The sequence below is a fragment of the Sus scrofa genome, chromosome 2, assembly GCF_000003025.6.
Source record: "Sus scrofa isolate TJ Tabasco breed Duroc chromosome 2, Sscrofa11.1, whole genome shotgun sequence".
NCBI lineage: Eukaryota > Metazoa > Chordata > Mammalia > Artiodactyla > Suidae > Sus > Sus scrofa.
Genome location: NC_010444.4, coordinates 27,289,423 through 27,313,098, shown reverse-complemented (window position 1 = coordinate 27,313,098; position 23,676 = coordinate 27,289,423). Strand labels below are relative to the sequence as shown.

The 23,676-nt window shown below is 46.3% G+C and overlaps 1 protein-coding gene across 3 annotated transcripts in view; it reads left to right on the top strand.

Moving 5' to 3' along the window:
- Positions 1 to 23,676, top strand: part of KIAA1549L (KIAA1549 like) — a 129,196-nt gene that overhangs the window by 53,743 nt on the left and 51,777 nt on the right. For 2 of the 3 annotated variants that reach the window (XM_013994444.2, XM_021083200.1), the window contains exons 12-14: positions 2,977 to 3,104; positions 10,389 to 10,567; positions 18,050 to 18,267. In XM_013994444.2, coding sequence (XP_013849898.1) covers positions 2,977 to 3,104; positions 10,389 to 10,567; positions 18,050 to 18,267 — 525 coding nt within the window. The remainder of the gene's footprint in view (positions 1 to 2,976; positions 3,105 to 10,388; positions 10,568 to 18,049; positions 18,268 to 23,676) is intronic. The other variant, XM_021083199.1, reaches the window with a different exon arrangement.

Sequence of the window (23,676 nt, the reverse complement as noted above, 5' to 3'; positions counted from 1 at the left end):
GGGATGGTCCAAAAAGTTTTGCAGGTGAAAAATAAGGGAAACAATGATTTGGTGGTCATTCAGATCTCTCCGTTTTTTAAAAAATTGTTTTAAAACCAAAGGAAAATGGAAGGTGCAGCTACTTGCAGTCAACTAAACAGGTGTTGCAGGTCTTTCTCCTTATGTAGGCTCTTGGTGATGCTATTTTGTTGGTCCATAACTGGGATTAATGGGCAGGGGTGGAGAATCTAGGAAATTCCTGTTGTGGCTCTGTGGGTCACAAACCCAACTAGTATCCATGAGAATAAGGGTTCAAGCCCTGGTCTCACTCCTTGGGTTAAGGGTCCGGTGTTGCTGTGAGCTGTGGTGTAGGATGCGGCTCCAATTTGGTATTGTTGTGATTGTAGCATAGGCCGGCAGCTGTAGCTCTGATGTGACCCCTAACCTGGGAACTTCATATGCCACAGGTATGACCCTAAAAAGAAGAAAAAAAGAGAAAAAAAAGGATGGAGAATCTACCTCATAGGGACAGCTATTTGTGATGGGTACTTCAGTGCCCACTGCTCATGACTATTTAGCAAAATTGTTCTTCCAAGGTCTGTATATACCTGTATCCTCAGAATGTGGACTCAGAGGTCAATGGCCTTACACTGCAACCTCTCAGGTGACACTTTCAAAAAACATTTTCATTACTGTCATGAGTGGACACGCATACACACACACACCTCATTCTCTGTTTTTTGACCAGAAGTTCTGAGTTGACAGCTCCGTGTAAACCCAAGTCTATAAGCTGATGCAAAGAATGAAGCAGAGTTGGGCTTTCTGACCCTCCGGAAATGTGCTCCTTCACAACTTTCCTCGGAATGAGAGGACTAGCCAGAAAATTATTTTAAGATCAAATGAAAGAAAGGGATGCAGATGCTCCCAAACCATTAAATATTTTGTGCATGTAAAGTAGGTTGCAAGGAGCCTTTCCCTTGCCTTTCCTTCTGGACGTCAGCGAAAGACTCTTTGTCCCACTGAAGCCAGTTGGACAAGTAGGGGCCTTTAACTGTGAGAGCCCGAAAACAATCCAGAGGCAGAGTTCCCGTCGTGGCGCGGTAGAAACGAATCCAACTAGGAACCATGAGGTTGCAGGTTCGATCCCTGGCCTCGCTCAGTGGGTTAAGGATCTGGTGTTGCCGTGATCTGTGGTGTAGGTCGCAGACTCAGCTCGTATCTGGTGTTGCTGTGGCTCTGGCATAGGTTGGCAGCTACAGTTCTGATTGGACCCCTAGCCTGGGAACCTCTATATGCTGTGGGTGCGGCCCTAAAAAGACAAGACAAAAAAAAACCCCAAAAAACAATCCAGAGGCGTGTGTCTTCTGTGTGTGTGTGTGTGTGTGTGTTTGCACACCCAGCACTCAGTGATCAGATCATTAACGCCACATCCATATTTTCTTGAACTGCAGTCTTTGTATTACTTTTATGGTGGAAGAGATTATAGCCAAATAAACTGGGAAGTGCTGTATTAAACAGAAAGACATGAGTCTATTTAAGACAGGACTGATGGAGCCTTTGATGTGCTCATGTGCTGTAGGAAGATGCAAAGAAAGAGAATAAATAGTAAACAACACTTCTCAGACTCTCGGATGCAGACTCAAGGATGCCTTGGCCCCAGTGTGCTCTGCAGAATGCTCGTGGGGCGAGGACTGAGAATCCCAAGTTCCCAGAAGATGAGAGAGGGACAGAAGGGCGAAGAAGAGTATCCATAGCTTCCACTTAAGAAGCTACTTACTTATGAGTCAAGAGCTGCATTTTATTCCAGTCAATTTTCCTGTGTAGGGGCTGGATGCCAGTAGGTTCTGAATTTGGACATTGGACAACAGATGAACAAGGGGTTTGGTGAGCCTCTGATAGCTGCCTTCTGATTGTCTCCCACAGACGGGAAGGCAAGGGGCCTTTATGCTCAGCCCACCCACAGGCTGGTATGACTGGAGGAACACAGGTCTCAGCAGGGGTTCCCAAGAGCCCCTTTGCCCACAGGTTCCAGAAGACCAGAGAATGGCCTAGAGGAGGGACTCTGGCCTATAGTGAAAGCCCCTACCTGGCAGGGGGAGCCCTGGCCTTCAGGGCTGAATCGCCACCTCCCAGCTCTGCCCCGGACAAAACCGCCTCACCTCCTAAACTCCACGTTCCTCACTTACTAACAGGAGTGACAGTCACCACATCAGTGGGTTGTCATAAGCATGTATCAACAGCTTGAAAGCATTCAGCACAGTCCTTGGCACATAGTAGGTGCTTGTGGTGGGGAGCTTTAGGAGAAGATGGGTGGTGTCTTTATATCTCTCTATATATACTTATATACCTGGCACAAATGCAGGCACAGAGTAGATGCACATACAGTATTTCCTGAGGGAATGAAGAGTTCAAATTGATAGATTCAAATGTAAGTGGTTACCAGTTAACATAGTTAAAAGAGTGTGTGTGTATGTGTGTGTAAGGGTGTGTACATGCATTCATGCACGCTCATGAGAGACAGAGTGAAGAACTCAGTAGAGTGACTTAATCTTTAGGACTCAAGGCATATTCTATAAAGAGACCAGCCAAAAAGAGCCGAGTTTTATGCATGCCCCTCAAGACGCCATGTGAATCAAACACTCTGCAGTACTATCCAAAATGCTGTGTTTTAAAAAGAGGGCACGCTTACAAACGCTATGGCCACTGTTTCGGTAGTCACTGGGGCTTAATGGGAAAGAGATGGATTCGGAAGGCTCTGCTCATTGAACTTCTGTGCAGAGCGAAGCACTGACTGGTAAATGCACTTCAGAGCAGCCAGCTGCTTACCTCAGGCTGTGGTATTGGGTTTGTTTTTTTCTTTTTTCCTGTATCATGTCTTCTCTGTGGGTGAAACCGGAATGCAAGGCTATAGACATCAACGGTGCAAATAAAATAACCTTGGGAGGAGGATGCTCTAGTTGAAACTTACCATCTCCCTGTTGCTATGGTTACCTCCAGCAGGTCGCCCAGTGAGAATGGCTCTGTCATCAGCAACGAATCAGGGAAGCCCAGCTCCGGGAGGCGCTCGCCCCAGAATGTAATGGCCCAGCAGAAAGTGACAAAGGAGGAGGCACGGAAGAGAAACGGTGAGATGCCTTCCCTGCCAAGTGCCACCCCCGAGCCCATCCCCCACACACTCGCACACCCGTGTGCCTTAAACCACCCCCCATGCTTCTCTCTGCCGAGTCCCACAAAGGCCAGGAGTTTCTTACCTGTCTCTTGGGGTGTCATCTTCTGTCCTTCTCTGAATTATGGTTTCACTCCCTCTGCCCTCTGTTCTTATGGAATCGTGCAGGGCTTTAGAAAAACCCTATGCAGAGGAACTGATGTTTGCTTAGAGGTTTTTCTAATTTGGAGCTGAATTGCCTTGATTTCTAGGGCGGCAGGTTTCTGAAATGCTGCTTGTTTTGGAGATTCCCCTCATTTTCTGCCCTGACTCTCTTGATAAGTTTCAGGGGCTCATCTGTGCCAATGAATCCAGATAATACCAGTCCACCTCCCCCAGGAAAAAATAAGACAGTAATAAATCTGTCATCATAAAAATCAGCCTGTGCTTCTGTCTTTTTTCTCCAGGGAGACATAACCATTGAGTTTCTCTCACATGCAGATCTCTCCCCTTCCAGTAAAGGATTAATGCGGGGGCTTATTTACAAGTCATCGCAGCTGCCTTCTTATGCTGTGGCACCATCTATAGATGGCATCTGTCCTACGTCATTGCTGCCTCCCTCCTCCTGATCGCACTTTTGTCCTGAGCCTCATCTCTCCTTGGTCCTCCTGTGTGATGCTGGCTCACTGAAGCCCAGATTCAAGTAACCGGTGCTGCCGCTCAGTTCAGGGGAAAATTCCTTTTGGCTCTCAAAGGGCTGTGGGTGGAATCCTACAGAAATGCCAGGTGAAAAGGCAGTCAGTCTGGCCCTTGGGTCAGCTATGCTTCCCTTTTACAGGGAAGTGTGGTTCAGGGACTCTCTCTTGAAACAAGTGCCAGAAAATGCTTTTGTTTTCGAATGTCCCTTCTTTCTTTTTTCTGACCAAAAAGAAAGAATGACACAATGGATTTTGTCTTCTGCAGGGAAACATGTGGTCGCTGTTGCCATTTCCAGTCGTTATACAAAAGCATTTGTTTAAAGCGTCCTCCCAAGTCGATGCTTCGATTTTTTCTTCCCCTGAATCCCCCGTCCCCGCATGCCCTGTAACACAGAGACTGTGCTTTCCACACCAGAATCAGGCTGTGACACGAAGGGTTTTCCTGGAACATCACCCCACCTGGGACCACCAGAAATCTCGCCCATCGGCGCTCTGCCATGCCAGCTCCTGGGGCCCCCAGGAGCCCTGGCTTATAAAGGGAGACATGAACTTGGCAACTCTGAGCAAGTGAGAAGCTCAGAGAGGTGGGCAGAGGGAATGAGGCAACCCAGAGACAGTGGACAGTGAAGCCATAGGGGAAGGCTGTTTAAACCAGTGGTGACTGCCACTGCCTCTAACCCAAATGCTCTCCTGCTCCCTCCCCCACCCCACCCCTTCCCTCCTTCCTTTATATTCTTCCTGAAAGTGCATAAAGTCAAGGCAAAGTCCGCCTTCCCCCAGATGCCCATCACCCCAGTCCTCAAATGACCTTGAATAACTCAGTGGATGGCTCTCTTAGGCCTTTTTACTGTGCCTATGATGACACACGTGTATCTTTGTTGTTGTATTGCTTTGTTTTATTTTGTACAGTGGGATCAATGCAATACCGTTTTATGCCCTTTGCTTCAAACTGTGCAATGCACACCCTCCTCTGTCAGTAAATACCCATGTACAGGATGATGCCTTTCCCCCTCCCCAGCATTTAATGTGTAGAAGAGGAGGGGCAGGACCAGTTTCAGACCCCAGTGCTCCCCGCCGGGCTGATGAGACGCTGCCTCGTTCCACATGTTCCCGCTGACCTTCCCATTCCTGTTTTTCCACCCTCTTTGCCTGCCTCCTTGTTCTGTTTAGGTCACTTTGATTATTTAAATATCAGGTTCCAAAATAGCAACAGCTGGCTGCATGAATAAAATGCAATTGCTGTACCAGGTTGAGGTTTTCATCTGTTTTCATCCTTTTTCCAAGTTTACAGCATTTCATTGCTTTTTTTTTTTTCCCCCCCAAAGTAAACCCAGTAAATGTTCAGAGTGGGTTGCTTGTCTTTGACCGCAGGTTCCCATTCAGTGAGAGTTCACTTTGAAATGTTCAAATACAATGAGAGGACCGATGCGTTTACTGTAAAATTCAACAGATGCTGAAGCACATCAGAATTCTAGGATGGACCTTCAGTGGTACCTGCCCTTGTCCTTTTTAGCACAGGGCTCCACTTTATCCTGTCATAGGTTAGAACTCACTGAAAACATTAAAAGCATATTTTATTGGATTAGATGGTGAACAGAAGGAAGGAAATAACGTTGAACAGAATTGTGGAAAAACTAAAAAGTGTGTTTCCATCACATGGTCAGCTTGCAAAAAGGACTTGCTGCTGTGAATGTAGCCTCTGAGGAGAGATTCTTCTCTTGGTATGGAATAATCAGATGATGGTTTATGGCTCAGTATCCTTCTAGAGGTTAGGTTCCTGAGGTCAATTAAGGAATATGTGTGTATCAGGCTGTCATTCTAAAACTGTTCTTGTTTTCCACTAGGTTTGTTGCCCCTGTAGCTTCTAATTTTCTATTTTTTTGTGAAAATAAGAATTTTAAAAGGAAAAGATTCTATCCCATTAGCAACATGGCTGTGGGGAGGGGGGATCCTTCTAACTCAAAGACCTCATTAGTTCTATAGCTGCAGGCAGTTTTAGTTTTATTTTATTTTATTTTAGTCTTTTTGCCTTTTCTAGGGCCACTCCCGTGGCATGTGGAAGTTCCCAGGCTAGGGGTCTAATCGGAGCGGTAGCCACCGGCCTACACCAGAGCCACAGCAACTCGGGATCTGAGCCGTGTCTGCAACTTATACCACAGCGCACGGCAACGCTGGATCCTTAACCCACTGAGCAAGGCCAGGGATCGAACCCTCAACCTCATGGTTCCCAGTCGGATTTGTTAACCACTGCGCCACGACGGGAACTCCTGCAGGGAGTTTTAGAGTCTGTTTCTAGAGGATGTTTAAATATAAGTGGGAAAGATAGATGTGAGAGCTAGAATGTTGAAGGCAAAACAATCCGGCATTTTCTCAACTAAATAGATATTTAAACTTTCAAACTGAAACTAATGTCACCTTAAGGAAGAGTGTTTTCCAGGAAAGAGTTAAAAATGAGTTCAAGGGGCGAACATAGTGTCTGTATTCATACCTTCAGTCATTTAGAAGAAAGAACCTCCGTAAACCCTTAAGGGTGCCCCTTCTTTTAAGACCCTAAGGTTTCACAGCCAGTGTTCAGACTCGAATCAGACCTTGCCTCCTAGATGTCGTCGTGGGGTAGGTGGGACAAGAAAGCTTGCAGGATGAATCACGGCTTTCTTAGCAGGGGCCCTTGAGGGTTTATCAGAGATATTAGCTCAAAAGCAATTTCGGTGTTCGTTCGTTTTTTACCTTGCTTATTATTTGGTAAGAAACACCAGAGGGCAATGAGTCTAGCAGTAGATTATTTGTCCTTAAGCTTTAATAAAGATCGTCCCTAAAGAAATACATGTTTTGTTTAAGAGCATTTTCTGCCTCAAATGGGAGATGCCCGTGCCAATGCAAACATGAAGAAATGAAATCTCCCTTTCCAGTTTGATTTACTCAAGTTCGAACCAGCAGTGCAAATAAGACAGAAACAGATCCGAGGTGGATGCTTAGTGGCATTTCCTGTGATGATGTGATGATATGCTAGGACGTTTCCTCCGTTTCACTGTGGCTTTTTTCTTTAGTCCATGCTTTTTTCTTTAGGGACAAATCATGCTTTAAATACTCCCATGAGCCTGCTGTACTGACGTAACAAATATGAATATTTAATGTATTCATATTTAATGCAATGCCTTTTAACGTATTTTTTCCATGCACTCTTCTTGGGGAGGAGAGTAACTATTTTTCTCTTGAAGAAACCTAGAGGAACTATTGTATAAATCTTAATATGGCTTTTTTGAGCATGAAAATGGAAAAGAGCTGTAGTGTGTACAATTTCCAGGGTTCCTGTTCCTGTTCACTTATAAGTTATGCTCCCTCTTTGGCCTGTCCATGGGATGTCACAACCTAGAAGCAATAAAAATGCTACGAATCATCTCTTCAACTTCTGAACAATTTCACGACAGCATGACTTTAACTTTGACGTGTTTACTTTTCTGCAGGTACTGACGACATCTCCTTTTCCAAGTCAGGAAATTTTAGTCGTTCCTTCATTCATTCATTTAGTCAAAAAATCCTGGAGTTCCCACTATGGCCAGTGGGTTAAGGAACTGGCAGTGCTGTAGCTGTGGTGTAGGTCGAAGCTTTGGTTTGGTTTCAACCCCTGGCCTGAGAATGTCAATAGGGGTGTGGCCAAAACCAAAAAACAAATCCTTATTGAAAGCCAACTGCATGTGAGACGTTGCTAAAGGCAAAGGCATCAGTCTTTTGAAGGATGAGCAAGAATGGAGCTTATATTCTAGTGGCGGGGTGGGGGGAGCCCATTCAGTCAAAATAACAAATCAAGAGTGATACATATGATTGAGAAAATATAACAGAGTAATGAGGTGGGTTATTTTAAATTGGTGGATAAGGAAAGGCTCTTTTAAGTTGCAACTTGAAAAACGAGGGACTAGGCTTATAAAGATCTGAAGAAGGAGCATTCTGAGCAGAAGGAATAGCTAATGCAGACCACAAAGGTGGGGACAAGCCTGCTGTGTTCAAGAAGGCCACTGTGACTGGAGCAGCGTGGCTCAGGGGAGAGGCAGGAAATGAGCTCAGCAAGACGGCCAGACCACATGGTACAGGATGTTCTAGGCCACAGTAAAGACTTTGAGGGACAGATGAAGCCTCAGAAAATTCTAATCAGGGGAGTTCTTAGATCTGGTTACCTTTTGAAAAGAGAATCCTGGCTTCCTCTGGAGGATGTATTTTAGAGTTAGGAGGAAAAGAGTGACAGCTTGGAGGAGGGGTTGTTTAGGAAGTGTATTAGTTACGCACTGCTGTGTAACAAATTACCCCAACACCTAGCAACCAAAAATAACAGTCTACATTTATTTATTTGTTGTCTTTTTGCCCTTTCTAGGGCGATTCCCATGGCATATGGAGGTTCCCAGGCTAGGGGTCGAATCGGAGCTGTAGCCACCGGCCTATGCCAGAGCCACAGCAGTGTGGGATCCCAGCCACGTCTTCAACCTACACCACAGCTCATGGCAACACTGGATCCTTAACCCACTGAGCAAGGCCAGGGATTGAACCTGCAGCCTCATGGTTCCTAGTCGGATTCATTAACCACTCACTGCATCACGACGGGAACTCCGCTAACAGTCTACATTTATTACCTTATGTAATATCCGTGGGTCAAGAATTCAGGAGTAGCCTCGTTGAGTGGTTCTGGCTCAGAGTATCTCAGGAGGTTGCAGCCAAGATGTTGTCCTGGGCTATAGTCATCTAATGGCCTGACTGGACCTGCAGAACCCACTTACAGGATGGTTTATTCACATAGTTATTGGCAGGAGTCTCAGTTTCTTGCCACATGGACCTCTCCATAGGGCTGCATGAGTGTCTTAAACATGGCAGCTGACTTTCCCTAGAGTAAAAAGTGATCCAAGAGAGAGCAAGGTAGAAAGGACGGTGTTTTTTATGACCTAGCCTTGGAAGTGATACATCGTCGTTTTTGCAGTTTCCTATTGGTGATACAGGTTAGTCCTATGTGGCTGTGAGTGTCACATAGGATGAGGCAAGAATTATTGGGCACCATCTTGGAGGCTGGCTGTTAGAGCCATTGTCTGGTGGGAGATAACGGTGGGAAAACAAGACTTGCCGAGCACATTGCATCTATCTCTAAAAAGACAGATGCATTTGGTAAGACATCTGAATAGAAATTTTCCTGTCATTGGCTTCTTAGTGGCCTGCTGTTGACAAAAAGTCCACAGAACCCCCACATGCTCCAATTGTAACCCATGTTTAGACGCTTAAGATATTTCAGTCACATGGTAAAATAACAATTTTACTCGACTTAATTTTGCAGATCTTCTGTGATTATGTTAAGTGACAGAATGACAGCAGCTATGTGGGTCTCAATAATTTAAATGACATCCCAGTCTCTTGAGACAGGAGGAAAGACGAATACCTTCCATTACATTCATATTTTATATAACACCTATTTTGCTCCTAAATTGCCTGCTGGTTTGGTTGTTTGAACAGGCGTAATTTATCTCTTGCCGAGCCATGCTCAATAAACTGTCATGCATGTCGTTACTTAATGGGATTGTGCTTTAAGAAGAAGGAAACCGGCAAGATCTTGCTGGCCCTGGAACGTCCTCCGTCAGTCTCGCTATGGAAGCGCAAGGCGGGCTGCTGTCCTTCAGCAGTCACAGCAGAATCCTGTGTCAGAGGAGAATTAATTTAAGAGCATAGGTGGAAATCGCCTTCCTTGATTAGGGAAGTTGTCTGTAGCTTTCAATTCATTTCTTGGGGGGTTGTTTCTAAGCTTTCTTTTGTTTTAGACAAATGAAAGAAACCGAAACTCTAGTCATTTAAGATGTAGTCTTTTGAAAGAAAAAACAAGTTTGAGCAGCAATTACCGTGGGCAGACTTGTGACCTTAACATGATGCAAAAATGGGTAGCTTTGGTGGCAGGGACTAAACTGAATGATGTTATTCTCTTGCTTGTTATGGTTTAAGAGTAGTCACCAGGGAGTTCCCATTGTGGCTCAGTGGTAATGAACCTGACTAGTATCTACGAGGCTACGGGTTCGATCTCTGGCCTCACTCAGTGGGTTAAGGATCTGGCGTTGCCATGAGCAGTGGTGTAAGTCACAGATGTGGCTCAGGTGTTGCTGTGGCTGTGACATAGGACAGAATCTGCAGCTCTATTTTGACCCCTAGCCTGGGAAATATGCCGTGGGTGTGGCCCTAAAAAACAAACAAAAAAAGAATAGTCACCAGGTTTGGCCAAACAGCACTTTTCCCATCTCTGATTCAAATACAGAGAACAGATTTCCTTTTGTTTTTTGTGGTTTTTTTTTTTTTTCAAATGTGTCTTGTCACACTTTTGAAAGAATGAGTTTTAACCAGGGGAGGAATGACTCGTATAGATCTTAAATTTAAAGGAGCGGCAGTAAGCCATTGGCACAGAACCAGACACTGTTGTTCCTAAGGTCACTTAGAGTAAAGTAATGTGCTTAGGCTGTGAGCTTTCATAAGTCACCCCCTGCCCCCTGCCACCACGACCAAGCAGCTCCCCTGCATCGTAAAATCAATGTGTTTATGTTGTGCTTTAGTGCCAGCGAGTGACGAAGAGGAGGGAGCCGTTCTCTTTGACAACTCTGGCAAGGCGGCTGCCGATCCCTTTGACACATCTTCTGGGTCTGTGCAGCTCATCGGAATAAAACCCACGGCCCTCCCTGTGGTGCACCCCACCTCGGACAGGAGCCAGGAGCCGGCAGCCCTCAATGGCGAGGTGAGCACCTGAGGCCCAGAGCGGGAGAAAGCAGGTGCAGCCAGGCCTCTGGGAATTCGGGCCAAGGAGCAGCCCTTGGGAGAGCTGGGTGCAGGCTGCATCTGGGCAGCTGGGTCATTCCTATCTGTGCATTCGCGGGCCTCTGCAGAACTAATCAAGGCACAAGTTACCCCAAACCACTTTGTTGGGTGATGTTCACAGAACAATTTTCTATCTTCATCAGAAAGCCCAGAAGGGGAGTTCCCGTCGTGGAGCAGTGGTTAATGAATCCGACTAGGGACCAAGAGGTTGCGGGTTTGATCCCTGGCCTCACTCAGTGGGTTAAGGATCCGGCGTTGCCGTGAACTGTGGTGTAGGTTGCAGACGAGGTTTGGATCCCACGTTGCTGTGGCTCTGGCATAGGCCAGCGGCTACAGCTCCAATTAGACCCCTAGCCTGGGAAGCTCCATATGCTGCAGAAGCGGCCCAAAGAAATAGCAAAAGGACAAAAAAAAAAAAAGAAAGCCCAGAAGGGACTTTTAAAGAACTGCAGTTATGAAGAGAAACATCAGAAATCTACCTCCCCAGCTCCTCACACACACAGCCTGCTGCCTTTCTTTTTTTTAATTAAAAAAATTTTTATTGTAGTTTTTTTATAATGTTCTGTCAATCACTGCTCTACGGCAAAGTGACCCAGATATACATGTATGTCCATTCTTTCTCTCCATAGTATCTTCCATCATGTTCTATCATAAGTGATTGGATATAGTTCCCTGTGCTATACAGCAGGATCTCATGGCTCATCCATTCCAAATGTAATAGTTCACATCTACTAACCCCAAACTCCCAGTCCTTCCCACTCCCTCTCCCTCCCCTTCGGTAACCACAAGTCTGTTCTCCATGTCCATGAGTCTGTTTCTGTTCTGAAGATAGGTTCATTTGTGCCACATTTTAGATTGCACACATAAGTGATATCGTATGGTATTTCTCTTTCTCTTTCTGACTTACTTCACCTAGTATGAGACTCTCTAGTTCCATTCATGTTGCTGCAAATGGCACTCTTTTGTTCTTTTTTATGACCAAGTAGTATTCCATTGTGTATACGTACCACATCTTCTCAATCCGTTCATCTGTTGATGGGCATTTTCACAATGTCAGTTGTAGTGGGGTGAGGGGGGCCTTGAATTGATAGGGGACCTGGAAAAGATACAGACAGGGATGCGGCCCACTACCTAGGCTCTGAAATGACTTTTACCTTACTGCGCAGCTTGAAACAACCCTTGGCCCTTCTTCCAGGAAGATATCAATGGATATCATGAGGTTAATCAGTTTTCCTAGGTCTAAAGTTTTTCTAAGTCTAAAGTCTAAGTTAGTAGCATATGCCAGAGAATGTTCATTTCACCAAAGAAAGACAGATAATTGGATGGATGAAGGGAGATAGATAGCAGCAGTGCAGGGGAGAGCCAGACAGTAAGTTGGTTAAAAATTATCCGCCATTATCCATCTTCTGCATCAAAATGGTCAGTGGGCTGAAGGTGTTTATGATCCTTTAAAAACATGCATATGGGGAGTTCCCGCTGTGGCACAGTGGGTTAGTAATAATCTGGCTTGTCTCTGTGGAGGTGCTGATGCGATCCCTGGCCTGGCACAGTGGGTTAAGGATCCAGTGTTGCCGAAGGTCTGGCGTAAGTTGCAGGTCCAGCTCAGATTTGATCCCTGGCCTGGGGAATTTTCTTATGCCACGGGGGCAGCAGAAAAAGAAAAGAAAAAAAAGAACATACATATGGAACACGCATGTGAATACATTACCTGAGTATGTACATACTTTCATGTTTTTCTCTGTTGTTAAACTGTCAGGTTATTCATTTCTTTTGTTTATATCCTGCTATTGTTATCTGCATGAGATTTTCCAAGTTTTGAAGTCTTTTTCTTTTTTCTTTTTTTTTTTCTTGCTTTTTAGGCCTGCAGCCATGGCATATGGAGGTTCCCAGGCTAGGGGTCGAATTGGAGCTATAGCTGCTGGCCTACACCAGAGCTACAGCCACGCCAGATCTGAGCCGTGTCTGCGACCTACACCGCAGCTCGTAGCAATGCTGGATTCTTAACCCACTGAGGCCAGGGATCGAACCTGCAACCTCTTGGTTCCTAGTTAGATTTGTTTCCTCTGTGCCATGATGGGAACTCCCTGAAGTCTTTCCTATCGCACCTTGAGGGACATGCTACAGCCCCATGTAGCTGGATGTTATAAACACACTTCGGCGGCTTGTCTGCCTCTCCCATCCAGGCCACATATAAAAGCTTGTCACAGATCAGATTCAGCTAGTTCCTCTGGTTTTTTGGACTGAAAAACTGAGCTGCCTAGAGGTGTGATGGGTTGAGGTTCATTCATTTTCAAAGAGAACTGATTGTGGGCTTACAGAACACTTCTAATCCAACCTCCTCACTTTTTTTAGACAGTGAAACAGATCAGAGGGCTCAAGTGGCTTGCTCAAAGTCACACTGCAGGTTATTGTGACAGCATGATGTTCAGGCCCCCGGTTCCCTGACCAGTGCTCCTTCCTTCTCTGAGTTACTATGACCCCTCAGAGAAAAAGATCATTGTGCTTGAAAGAGTATGGACTCTCCAGCCATGCTGCCGGGATTTGAATCCCAGCTCTTCTACTTACTCTCTGTGTGGCCTTAAGCAGGTTAATTTCTCTTGCCCCAGTACCTCCCAATGGGATTGTCTAAGGATCAAATGCTTAATTCATATAAAACCACTGAGCAAGAATTCATTGATCAAGTGCTTTATGCCCTGTGGTCCTATAATTTGGGAACCTATACATCTTCTCAAAGCCAATCACAGCCACTGAGTCTTTTTTTTTTTTTTTTTTTTTTTGTCTTTTTGCCTTTTCCAGGGCCACTTCCGTGGCATACGGAGATTCCCAGGCTAGGGGTCTAATCAGAGCTGTAGCCACCGGCCTACGCCAGAGCCACAGCAACTCGGGATCCGAGCCGCGCCTGCAACCCACACCACAGCTCACGGCAACGCATGATCCTTAACCCACTGAGCAAGGCCAGGGATCGAACCCACAACCTCGTGGTTCCTACTCGGATTCGTTAACCACTGCGCCACGATGGGAACTCCGCCACTGAGTCTTTTATTGGGCACAGTTCTGCCACCAGACACCCAAGTCCAGTGATTGGAAGCCTCTGAGGTTATCACTAAGGCACTGATAACCTGCACTTAATTAAGACCCTTTGCCCAGTGTGGACCCAGGTGATGGCCGCCATACCTGGATCTTTTCATTCAGCTTAGGGATGTGGCTGAGGACACATTGCAAATCTCAGCTACGTCTCACCTACCACTCTCTTCTTCTGACAGGTCCATCACCCTGTCACAGAACATATGAGCAGAAATGGATACATATTACCTTTTGGTCTAAAGGAATAGACCCTGCCAGCATTTGGATTGGAAAAGAGCCCTGAAGTGTTCTCTGTTATTTGCTGCCTTGTGACATTTGAGGCAGATTGTCTTATAATCTTCCTCCTCCTTCTCTTATGGGCAGCTTGTTTAAATGAAGAATGCAGAGTCTTAAAGCTGTAAAATTTTCTTTTATGAATTATAGGTAATTCTTTAAAAGATTATTTTAAAGAAAGCAGGATAACAGCAAAGTTCAGAAAATAAGAGAAAAGTCACTGTTAATTTCACTACTCTAACATATCCTCTGTTTTCATTTTTCCCACCTTCTCTTCAAGCTTTTGATCAAACGTGTGTGTATTTTAGAATCTCGGAGTTCCTGTCGTGGGTCAGTGGTTAATGAATCCGACTAGGAACCATGAGGTTGCAGGTTCGATCCCTGGCCTTGCTCAGTGGGTTAAGGATCTGGCGTTGCTGTGAGCTGTGGTGTAGGTCACAGACATGGCTCGGATCCTGCATTGCTGTGGCTGTGGCGTAGGTCAGCAGCTATAGCTCCGACTGGACCCCTAGCCTGGGAATCTCCATATGCCAAGGGTGCAGCCCTAGAAAAGACAACAAAAGACAAAAAAAAAAAAAAAAAAAGAATCTCATCATATCCAGACCTCTTTGCAGCCTCTCTGTAGTGAACCCCTCCACCTACCTCTATCCCCAAACTGGGCTATTCCTACAGTTTTGTCTTCTCGAAAATGTCAAATAAGTACAATCATTTAATATATAGCCTTTTATAAAGATAACCTTTATTGGAGTATAGTTGACTTACAGTGTTGTATTAGTTTCAGGTGTACAGCCAACTGAATCAGTTATACATGTGCATATTCCATTCTTTTTTCCCATATAGTTTATTACAGAATCTTGAGTAGATTTCCCTGTGCTATACAGTAGGTCCTTGTTACTTACTCATTTTATATGCAGTGGTGTGCATAGATGAACCCCAGCCTCCTAATTTAATTTTTCCCACCACGGTTTCCCCTTTGAATTTTGAAATCTGCGGGTTTGTTTCCATTCTGCAGATAAGTTCTCTTGCATCATTTTTAATTAGATTCCACATATAAGTGATATCACATGACATTTGTCTTTCTCTTTCTGACTTACATCACTTTGTAGGAGAATCTCTAAATCCATCTATGTTCATGCATGACTTTTAGGAACTTTTTATTTTGAAAATAATATTAGAGTTACAGAAGGGTTGCTGTAATAGTATAGAGAATTCTTTTTTTTTTTTTTTTTTGCATTTCATGAAGTTGTATTGAGTTTTTGAGTGGTCTTCAAACTTTTTTTTTTTTTGTCTTTTGTCTTTTTAGGGTCACACCCAAGGCATATGGAGGTTCCCAGGCTAGGGGCCGAATCAGAGCTATAGCTGCCAGCAACGCCAGAGCCGCATCTTCGACTTACACCACAGCTCACGGCAACACCAGATCCTTAACCCACTGAGCAAGGCCAGGGATCAAACCCGCAACCTCATGGTTCCTAGTCAGATTCGTTTCCAAAGTGCCTCAATGGGAACTCCCTCTTCTAGCAGTTTTAAGTTCATTATCCAAATAAATGAGACTTGAGAAGAAAAAAGATTTAATCTAAAGTAGCAGCAGCAGCAGGTACAATGAGTCACGGATTTATGGGCTGGATTGGCCCTCAGCCCAGCATTGCCAGCTGTGGGACCTGACTACCTGGGGCACTTTCAAGCCCAGGAGGGACACAAAGGGGCTGAGACAACCATACCCCTTCCCCCAACCCCCTTGGCATTGGCTGCAGAGTGAGGAAGCCCCTCTGCCACATCCTGGGGGCCTTAGGGCAACTTCTCCCCTCTGCTCCATCCTCACCACCTCCGTCCACACCACCTCTGTCCTCACCACCTTCTCACACGCTTGTCTCAAGCCCACAGTCCTGCCTCCCTCTCCTCCAGAGCTCAGCGCAGCCTGACCTGGGGATTAGGCTCCAGTAATGGCCCAAGACCACTGGACCTTACACCTTCTCGAACCCCCTAATCCTTTCTTCAAACATGCTGTTTTGTAGGGTCCCATATAGAACACAGAGGAGAGTTGGGGGGCGGGGGAGGCTGATCTGTTGGTTGGGGACCAGAGCCAGCAGTTTAGCCCTGTCTTCTTGCTGCTTCCACACTTCTCTGGCTCCTGAGAAACCTCCTGGAGCCCTAGGGCCATGGTCCCTCACCCAGGTCCCTGGGCTTGCGGAAGCTGTATGAAAATAGTTGTGCATTGGCTTTCAGAGGGCGATACTCATAGCTCTCCTAAGAGTCTCAGGAATGACCTTCTAAAAGGACACAAATCTGTGGAACATAATTTGAAAACTAACATTCAGTGCCAGAGGTGCTCACACAGGTGCTGGACTGGAATCAACTCTGGGGCTTTTTCAAACTGCAGATGCCCAGGCCCCACCCTTGATGATTCTGATTCAGTAGGTCTGATGTAGAGCCTGGGCCTCTGGATTTTTGCCAGCTCAGCATCCAGCTCCAGCACCCTGCTCAGTGACCTTGGGCATCTTCCAAATGGAAAGACCTGACTCTGGCAAGCCCACCCCAGCTCCAGCCCCCAGCTTCTCCCTGGGTGGAATCTACGCATCCAGAAGCTTAAACATTGGATCGTCTGTATTTCCTTGTCTTCTTCTCCTGAGGGGCAGGGTACAGAGCGGCCAGCTGTGTAGCTCTAAACTCTGGTGGCTGTCCAAGGTCAAACCCTGGCCCTGCCTCTGTTTATCTATATAAGGACCCTGAGAAAGTTTTTTATTCTCATCTTCAAAATGAAGAATGAAATAACCTTATGAATTGTCGTGAAGCTTAAGACCTCACATGCATAAGTCACCCAAGTGAATGCACATCACAAGCTCTATAAAGGGAGCTCTTACTCAGTTCTTGGGGGTCCCAGCTCTGTGCTTTACTAACTTAGCCTTTTTGGGCCTGTCAGGTGGAAGTTATCCCCACCCTTTCCAGACGTTCCACCACTGTCTCTTGAAATTATACCTGTGAAAATACTCTCTGCCACAAGATTATGCAGATACTGCCAGGTCTGGTTACAGACAACGCTGGTGGGTCTCCATAGCATTCAGTGTCAGGCAGATTTCATCATTCAGCTCTGCTTGTGGGTGTAACGTCCCCATCATTCATTATTTACTTCGTAGCATCTTCTACTTGTGTCTTTGACAGGTGAGCAGGAACTGGCTGGCAATAGTAGCCATGCAAGGTTTCAAAAGTACCCAGCTTTCAAGGAAGGTATAGGTTAACAAAAATAAGCTCTCAAACGCAAGTTGATAGATTAGTGAGACCTGGGGAGCAGAGTGTCTGCTCCCCTTTTCCTCCCCCGTTCCTCCCAGATCTATCCCTTTGGGAACTGGCCGTCTTATCCAGTGGGACACCGGCTAAACAGCCAGGGGAGGCCACCAGGCTCCTCAGGGCTGGAGCTAGAGTTGGGGCACCAAGTGTAGCTGGGAACAAGTCCACATAGGGGAGCTGAAGTGGTTTAGGTGGGATGGAGGCCCACATCTCAAAAGTGCAGTCAGGGAGTTCCTGTTGTGGCGCAGTGGTTAACAAATCTGACTAGGAACCATGAGCTTGTGGGTTCAATCCCTGGCCTTGATCAGTGGGTTAAGGATCCGGCGTTGCCATGAGCTGTGATGGAGGTTGCAGTTGTGGCTCGGATCTGGCGTGGCTGTGGCTGTATGGTGTAGACCGGCGGCTACAGCTCCAATTCAACCCCTAGCCTGGGAACCTCCATGTGCCGCGGGAGCGGCCCAAGAAATGGCAAAAAGACAAAAAAAAAAAAAAAAAGTCGGGCTCAGGCGTGAGTAGACCTGGCAGACAAGGGTCAGTAGGCTCTAAGAGTGGGTCTCAGTGACCATGGCAAGTGCCAGGCCCTGCACTACTTGTGGTCTACTCTTAAGGGCTGCGCTTACGATGGGCCACAGGTCTGGCCCGCTTGAAGGACCAGAGGTGAAGCCCAGGATGGCTTTTCCAGGAGCTGTGACCCTCTGGTGAAGCATCCCATCTGTGGGCCGTACCTGGTCAGGTGCGGGCCTGAGACTGTCTCTCTTTCCAGGTGAACAAAGCCCTGAAGCAGAAGTCAGACATTGAGCACTATCGGAACAAGCTGCGCCTCAAAGCCAAGAGGAAGGGGTACTACGACTTCCCCGCCGGGGAGGCAAACAAGGCTCAGACAGAAAGGAAGAAAATGTATGAGAAAGCCCCAAAGGAAATCGAGCATGTTTTGGATCCAGACCCAGAACTGTGTGCCCCATTCGCTGAGGCTAAAACCAGGTAGAGTGTCTAAGGGATTCTCTGAAGGCTGGTACCACCAGCAGAGGAGGGTCGGGGGTGCCTCGGGTGAATGGTCCAGGTCTCTGAATCTCTTTGTTACCTTAGGCCTGTCATCTTTGCAGGCTGCCATTCCAGGCCATGCTGGTCTGGTCTGGGTAAGCAGGAGTTCCTTCATCAGTCTGGAAGAGAACAAAATTAAAGCCATTTTTAAAAAAAATACTTGTGGAGTTCTTGCCGTGGCACAGTGGAAACGAATCTGACTAGGAACTATGAAGTGGTGGGTTCGATCCCTAGCCTCGCTCAGTGGGTTAAGGATCTGGCATTGCCATGAGCTGTGGTGTAGCTCACAGATGTGGCTCAGATTCCCCGTTACTGTGGCTGTGGTGTAGGCCAGCAGCTACAGCTCCGGTTAGACCCTCCACAGGCCATGGGTGCAGTCCTAAGAAGACAAAAACAAAACCAAAAAACCAAAATCCAACCATAATTGTCCTTTACCTTAATGGTATTTTCAAATCAGTAGCTGTTTCAGAGCTGGCTTAAGATAGAATTATTACTCACCTGGCTATGCCACTTACGGATCTAGGGACATTGTATTTGTCAATTACTTTAGTGGTGCTTGGATAAGAGAAGCAGAATCCGTGCCTCCCCTTTTTATTCAGCTTCAGTAAGTGCTTCCTGCACCACTACTCCCATCTCCATGCTGAGTTCCTCGCTTTAATTTATTGACCTGTTCATTCATTTGACATTTATTGCCACCTACTGTATGTTAGGCAACATGCGTGATGCTGAATACTGTCATGGCCACGTGTTCATTCATTCAAATCATTCCGTATCCTGCGGTGGACAGGACAGCCCTGGTCACCGCTGTCATGGAGCTTAAGATCTGATGGGAGAGAAAGATCACCAACCAAAACCTTATTGCTTGAAAGTGCGATGGTTGTTTGAACTGCAAGGTGCTCTAACAATCTAAAAAGCTGGCTTAATGAGGGAGGGGGAGGCCTGATGGCTGGAATTGGTATCCTTCCAAGATTTGCTGCTAATGCAGAGAAGGGGCCTTACCTACTGGGAAAAGGGGTAGAGGTTAGAGGGTTGCAAAGCTAAGCAGGCCTGCCTTTCTTCTTGGCCTTCCCCCTTCAAAGCACTTCCTCAGAAGCATTTTCATGATTGGAGACCATCTCTTTCCAATACAAGTTCTCCTTGGTGGCAGCCCCTTGGCTTTGAGCTGCCAGTGCTCCAACCAGTCCTAGAGCCTGGCAGACTCACTGCCCCTGCCCCCAGATGGGGGGCAGGGGGCATAGGATGGTTCCTGGCCTGAGTGGATATTTATTAAAAGCCAAAATGACTGTGTGACGTGCTTTGGTGGAAGCCACAAAATCAAGCTGGGAGGTGGGGCTAAATTCTACTAATGGAATTGACATAATTTATTTTTAAGAATGAAAAGAGAGAATTTTAAACCAGTGCTTCATTTACCAGGCTTCTCACTAGGCTGGGTGGGAATGACAAGCTATTGATCTAAAATCACACAGCAATGGGGATCACAACCCATGTGCCACCAAATGGATAAGTGTACAAAAAAAAGAGGAAAGGCGTTCCTAGGGTAATGATCCCGACTAGCATCCACAAGGACGTAGGATCAATCCCGAGCCTTGCTCAATGAGTTAAAGATCCAGTGTTGCTGTGAGCTGTGGTGTAGGTCACAAAGGCAGCTTGGATCCAGCATTGCTATGGCTGTGGTGTAGGCCGGCAGCTCCAGCTCCAACTCGACCCCTAGCCTGGGAACCTCCATGTGCCGCAAGTGCAGCCCTAACAAAAGAAAAGAAAAAAGAGAAAAAAATGGGTGAATTTTATTGGGAGGCTGGGCTTTCTTTAGCTTTTACTTTATTCTTTGGGACTTTTTACTTCAGTCGTTTGTAAACTGGGGTACAGAGTTGTTGTTTCTGGGTTTCCTGCTGACATGTGGAAAATGGATCCAAAATCATGGACAAGCAAGAGGAACTTAGTTTGGAAATTGAGGAATAAATAAAAACTTCAGTTAAGACATTTATAAGGAAAATGAACAAAACCTATTTTTCTAGAGAGGTGCATCTCCGCCTAACAAAAGGTCAGGCCAGATTCCTAAGGCCCTTTGATGACCTGGTGATGCCATGGGTCAATTCTTAGTAAATATCTGTGGAATAAATGATTTAATTACTCGAAAGCACCAAAAATAATGTTAAATTTTTTTGACCAGTTAAGGGAAAAACAGGAATAACTGTAAATCCGGTATGATGGGGTCAGCCAGAGATGAGGATGGAGCGGGGGAGCTGAGATTAAGGGACAAGGACAGTGACAGAGACCCAGTAAGCTTTTAGGTGCTATGCTTTTCTTTAGGGCCACACCCATGGCATATGGAAGTTCCCAGGCTAGGGGTCAAATCAGAGCTGCAGCTCTCGGCCTACACCTCAGCCACGGCAACTCAGGATCCTTAACCCACTAGACGAGGCCAGAGATGGAACCCAAGTCCTCATGGATACTCGTCGGGTTTGTTACTGCTGAGCCACCATGGGAACTCCTCAGGCACTATTCTTGTCACACTCTGCCACTGACCCCAGCTCCTGTCCACTGCAGCCTGCAGTGTGTGACCTGTTATCCCAGGTTAGAGTGACGTGTGAACTGCTGTACACAGTTCAACTCTCTAGAGGTCCTGCTCTCAAGTGACCTAGTGCCTGCAAGGCACAAGGGAGACTCATTCTCTAGGCCAAAGGTAGCATCAGTAACCAGAATCTTACCCTGAAACCTAAATAAATCAAAATTTAGATTCCAAATGTTGACTCATCTTAATATCTTTCAAAAATGATCTCACGACATTTTCATTAGTCAGCAGAATGCCCCTGTTTTTGTGGTATAAACTCTTACCCAGAGACACAAAGTACATAATCTAACTGAGGCAGGTGCTGTTAGAGCCCCCCAGGTCCCCTGGGCAGGGGGCAGCTATAGCCCACCAGCATCCTCTTATTGTGAGCATCTGGCTCCACTATGAACCTCGATCAGACCAGAACTGAAAGGTAGTCCCTGCACTCTGGAGCAGCCACAGTCAGTGAGGAATGGGAGCTGATGGATAAATACCCCTGGCCAAAGAACTCTACACTGTTGTAATAACCATGTTTTCTGGTTTCTGTGTTGGATGATTTGACATCAGCACCTTGCCCCCGGAGGAACTGCCCTTCCTGGAGCTGGCTAGCCAGTTCCTAGGGATAGGGAGGCTCAAGTGCACCTGTCAGACACAAACCAGACAAGCCAGAGCCCAGAAGCCAGCTGCCTCCTGCACACAGGGAGGCACTCTGGGTCCCCCAACGCTCCTCCTGAATCACCCCAGTCAGGTACCAGACAAATAGGGACAGCTCCCACCTCCCAGAGTCTGCTGGAATCATTTGAAGGAGCCAGTCCTAAGCCTGATGACCGTGTCTTGCCAGTTCTTTGCCATGAAAACCAGCCTAGAGGCTCTTGCCCACATTCTCCCCTCACTCCCTGTGACTGACCCTGCTGCTTCCCCATGTGGCCCTCCGAGGAAGGGTCTCCCCCTGCCTCTCGGGATCTATGAGTATATAAGCTGTCTTCTCAGTGGCAGTCATCCCCTTATCTGCTGGCATTACCATACCTGAATAGTAATAAAACCTACATTTTAAAACAATAGTCTCCTGGGAGTTCCCCTTATGGCTCAGTGATAACAAACCTGACTAGTATCCATGAGGATGCAGCTGTGATCCCTGGCCTTGCTTGGTGGGTTGAGGATCCTGCGTTGCTGTGGCTGTGGCGTAGGCCAGCAGCTGCAGCTCTGATTAGACCCCTAGCCTGAGAACTTCCATATGCCACACGTGCAGCCCTAAAAAGACAAGAAATAAAGCAACCTATGCTTCTCCAGTGAGTTTGAGCCCTAGATGGCCAACACACTGATGTGCTGGATTGTATCCTCTGTTGGCCTCCCTCCCTTCCCTTTCTCATTTTCCCGCTTCTCAACTTGTGCTTCCTTGAACCCTCCCCAAATAAACCACCTCTACTCAAATCATCACAGAGCCTCCTTCTGGGGAAACTCAGCTTAAGGCAGTAACCTATTGAAGCAAAGTTACTCTGATGGAAGGAGGGCCTCCTGCTTCTCTTCCTCAGTGGCTCTAGTCCATCCTTATGGAACCCTAAGGTTCCACAGAACACAGTTGGGGAACTACTTCCTTAAACTGTAGTGCCTAGTCCCAGGCACTTAAAAATCCAAATAAAATTTCTCATTATCCTCCCAGCAAAGTTGTCAGAGGTTAAAAACTTACATCTCAAGTTTCAAAATGTGTTAATTTATTTATTTATTTATTTATTTATTTATTTATTTTGCTTTTTTAGGGCCACACCCACGGCATATGGAGGTTCCCAGGCTAGGGGTCAAATTGGAGCTACAGCTGCCAGCCTACAATACAGCCACAGCAACATGGGATCTGAGCCGCATCTGTGACCTGCGTCACGGCTCACAACACCGGATCCTTAATCTGCTGAGCAAGGCCAGGGATGGACCCCGCAACCTCATCGTTCCTAGTGGGATTCATTTCTGCTGCGCCACAACGGGAATTCCTAAAATGTGTTAACTTTTAAAGAATAGAGCAAAATACCAACAGAAATGAATATACCTAATGGAACTCTATTTGATTAAAATAAGTAATTTTTACCTGAAAGCCTGATTTATTTCTAAGTAGTTGTTTGCACATCAGGCACAATTGGCGGTCTGGTCAATTGGGCTCCATGTTAACCAGCAGCCTTGAAGCCGTGTATAATAGAACATTGTCTTTGACGGAGAGAGAGACTGGAGTGTCTGCCAGTGTCTAAGGTCTCACCCACATTCATGGATCTTGAAAGGGCTTACACAGTCTCACTATTGTATTTCTGGTATTTCCAAAAGAACCTACTTAAATGTCAATTGCTAGTCCTAGTATTTACTCCCCCCCCCCACCCTTAGTAGTAAATCTTTTTTTTTTGTTTTTGTCTTTTTTTGCCTTTTCTAGGGCTACTCCCACAGCACATGGAGGTTCCCAGGCTTGGGGTCCAATTGGAGCTATAGCCACCATCCTACGCCAGAGCCACAGCAACGTGGGATCCAAGCCCCGTCTTCGGCCTGCATCACAGGTCAGGGCAACACTGAATCCTTAACCCACTGAGCGAGGCCAGGGATCAAACCCTCAACCTCTTGGTTCCTAGTCGGATTCATTAACCACTGCGCCATGACGGGAACTTCAGTGAATCTTTTCTATATGGGTTAATTGGCAATCTCAGGACAGTTGCGAAATCTGTCTTTTCAAAAAATGACTTGTAATTAGGTCCAGGGTGAGCATTCTTTGGGGTCTACCTTAAAGAGTGAATCACTCAGAACATATTCTGCTTCACAAGATTGTG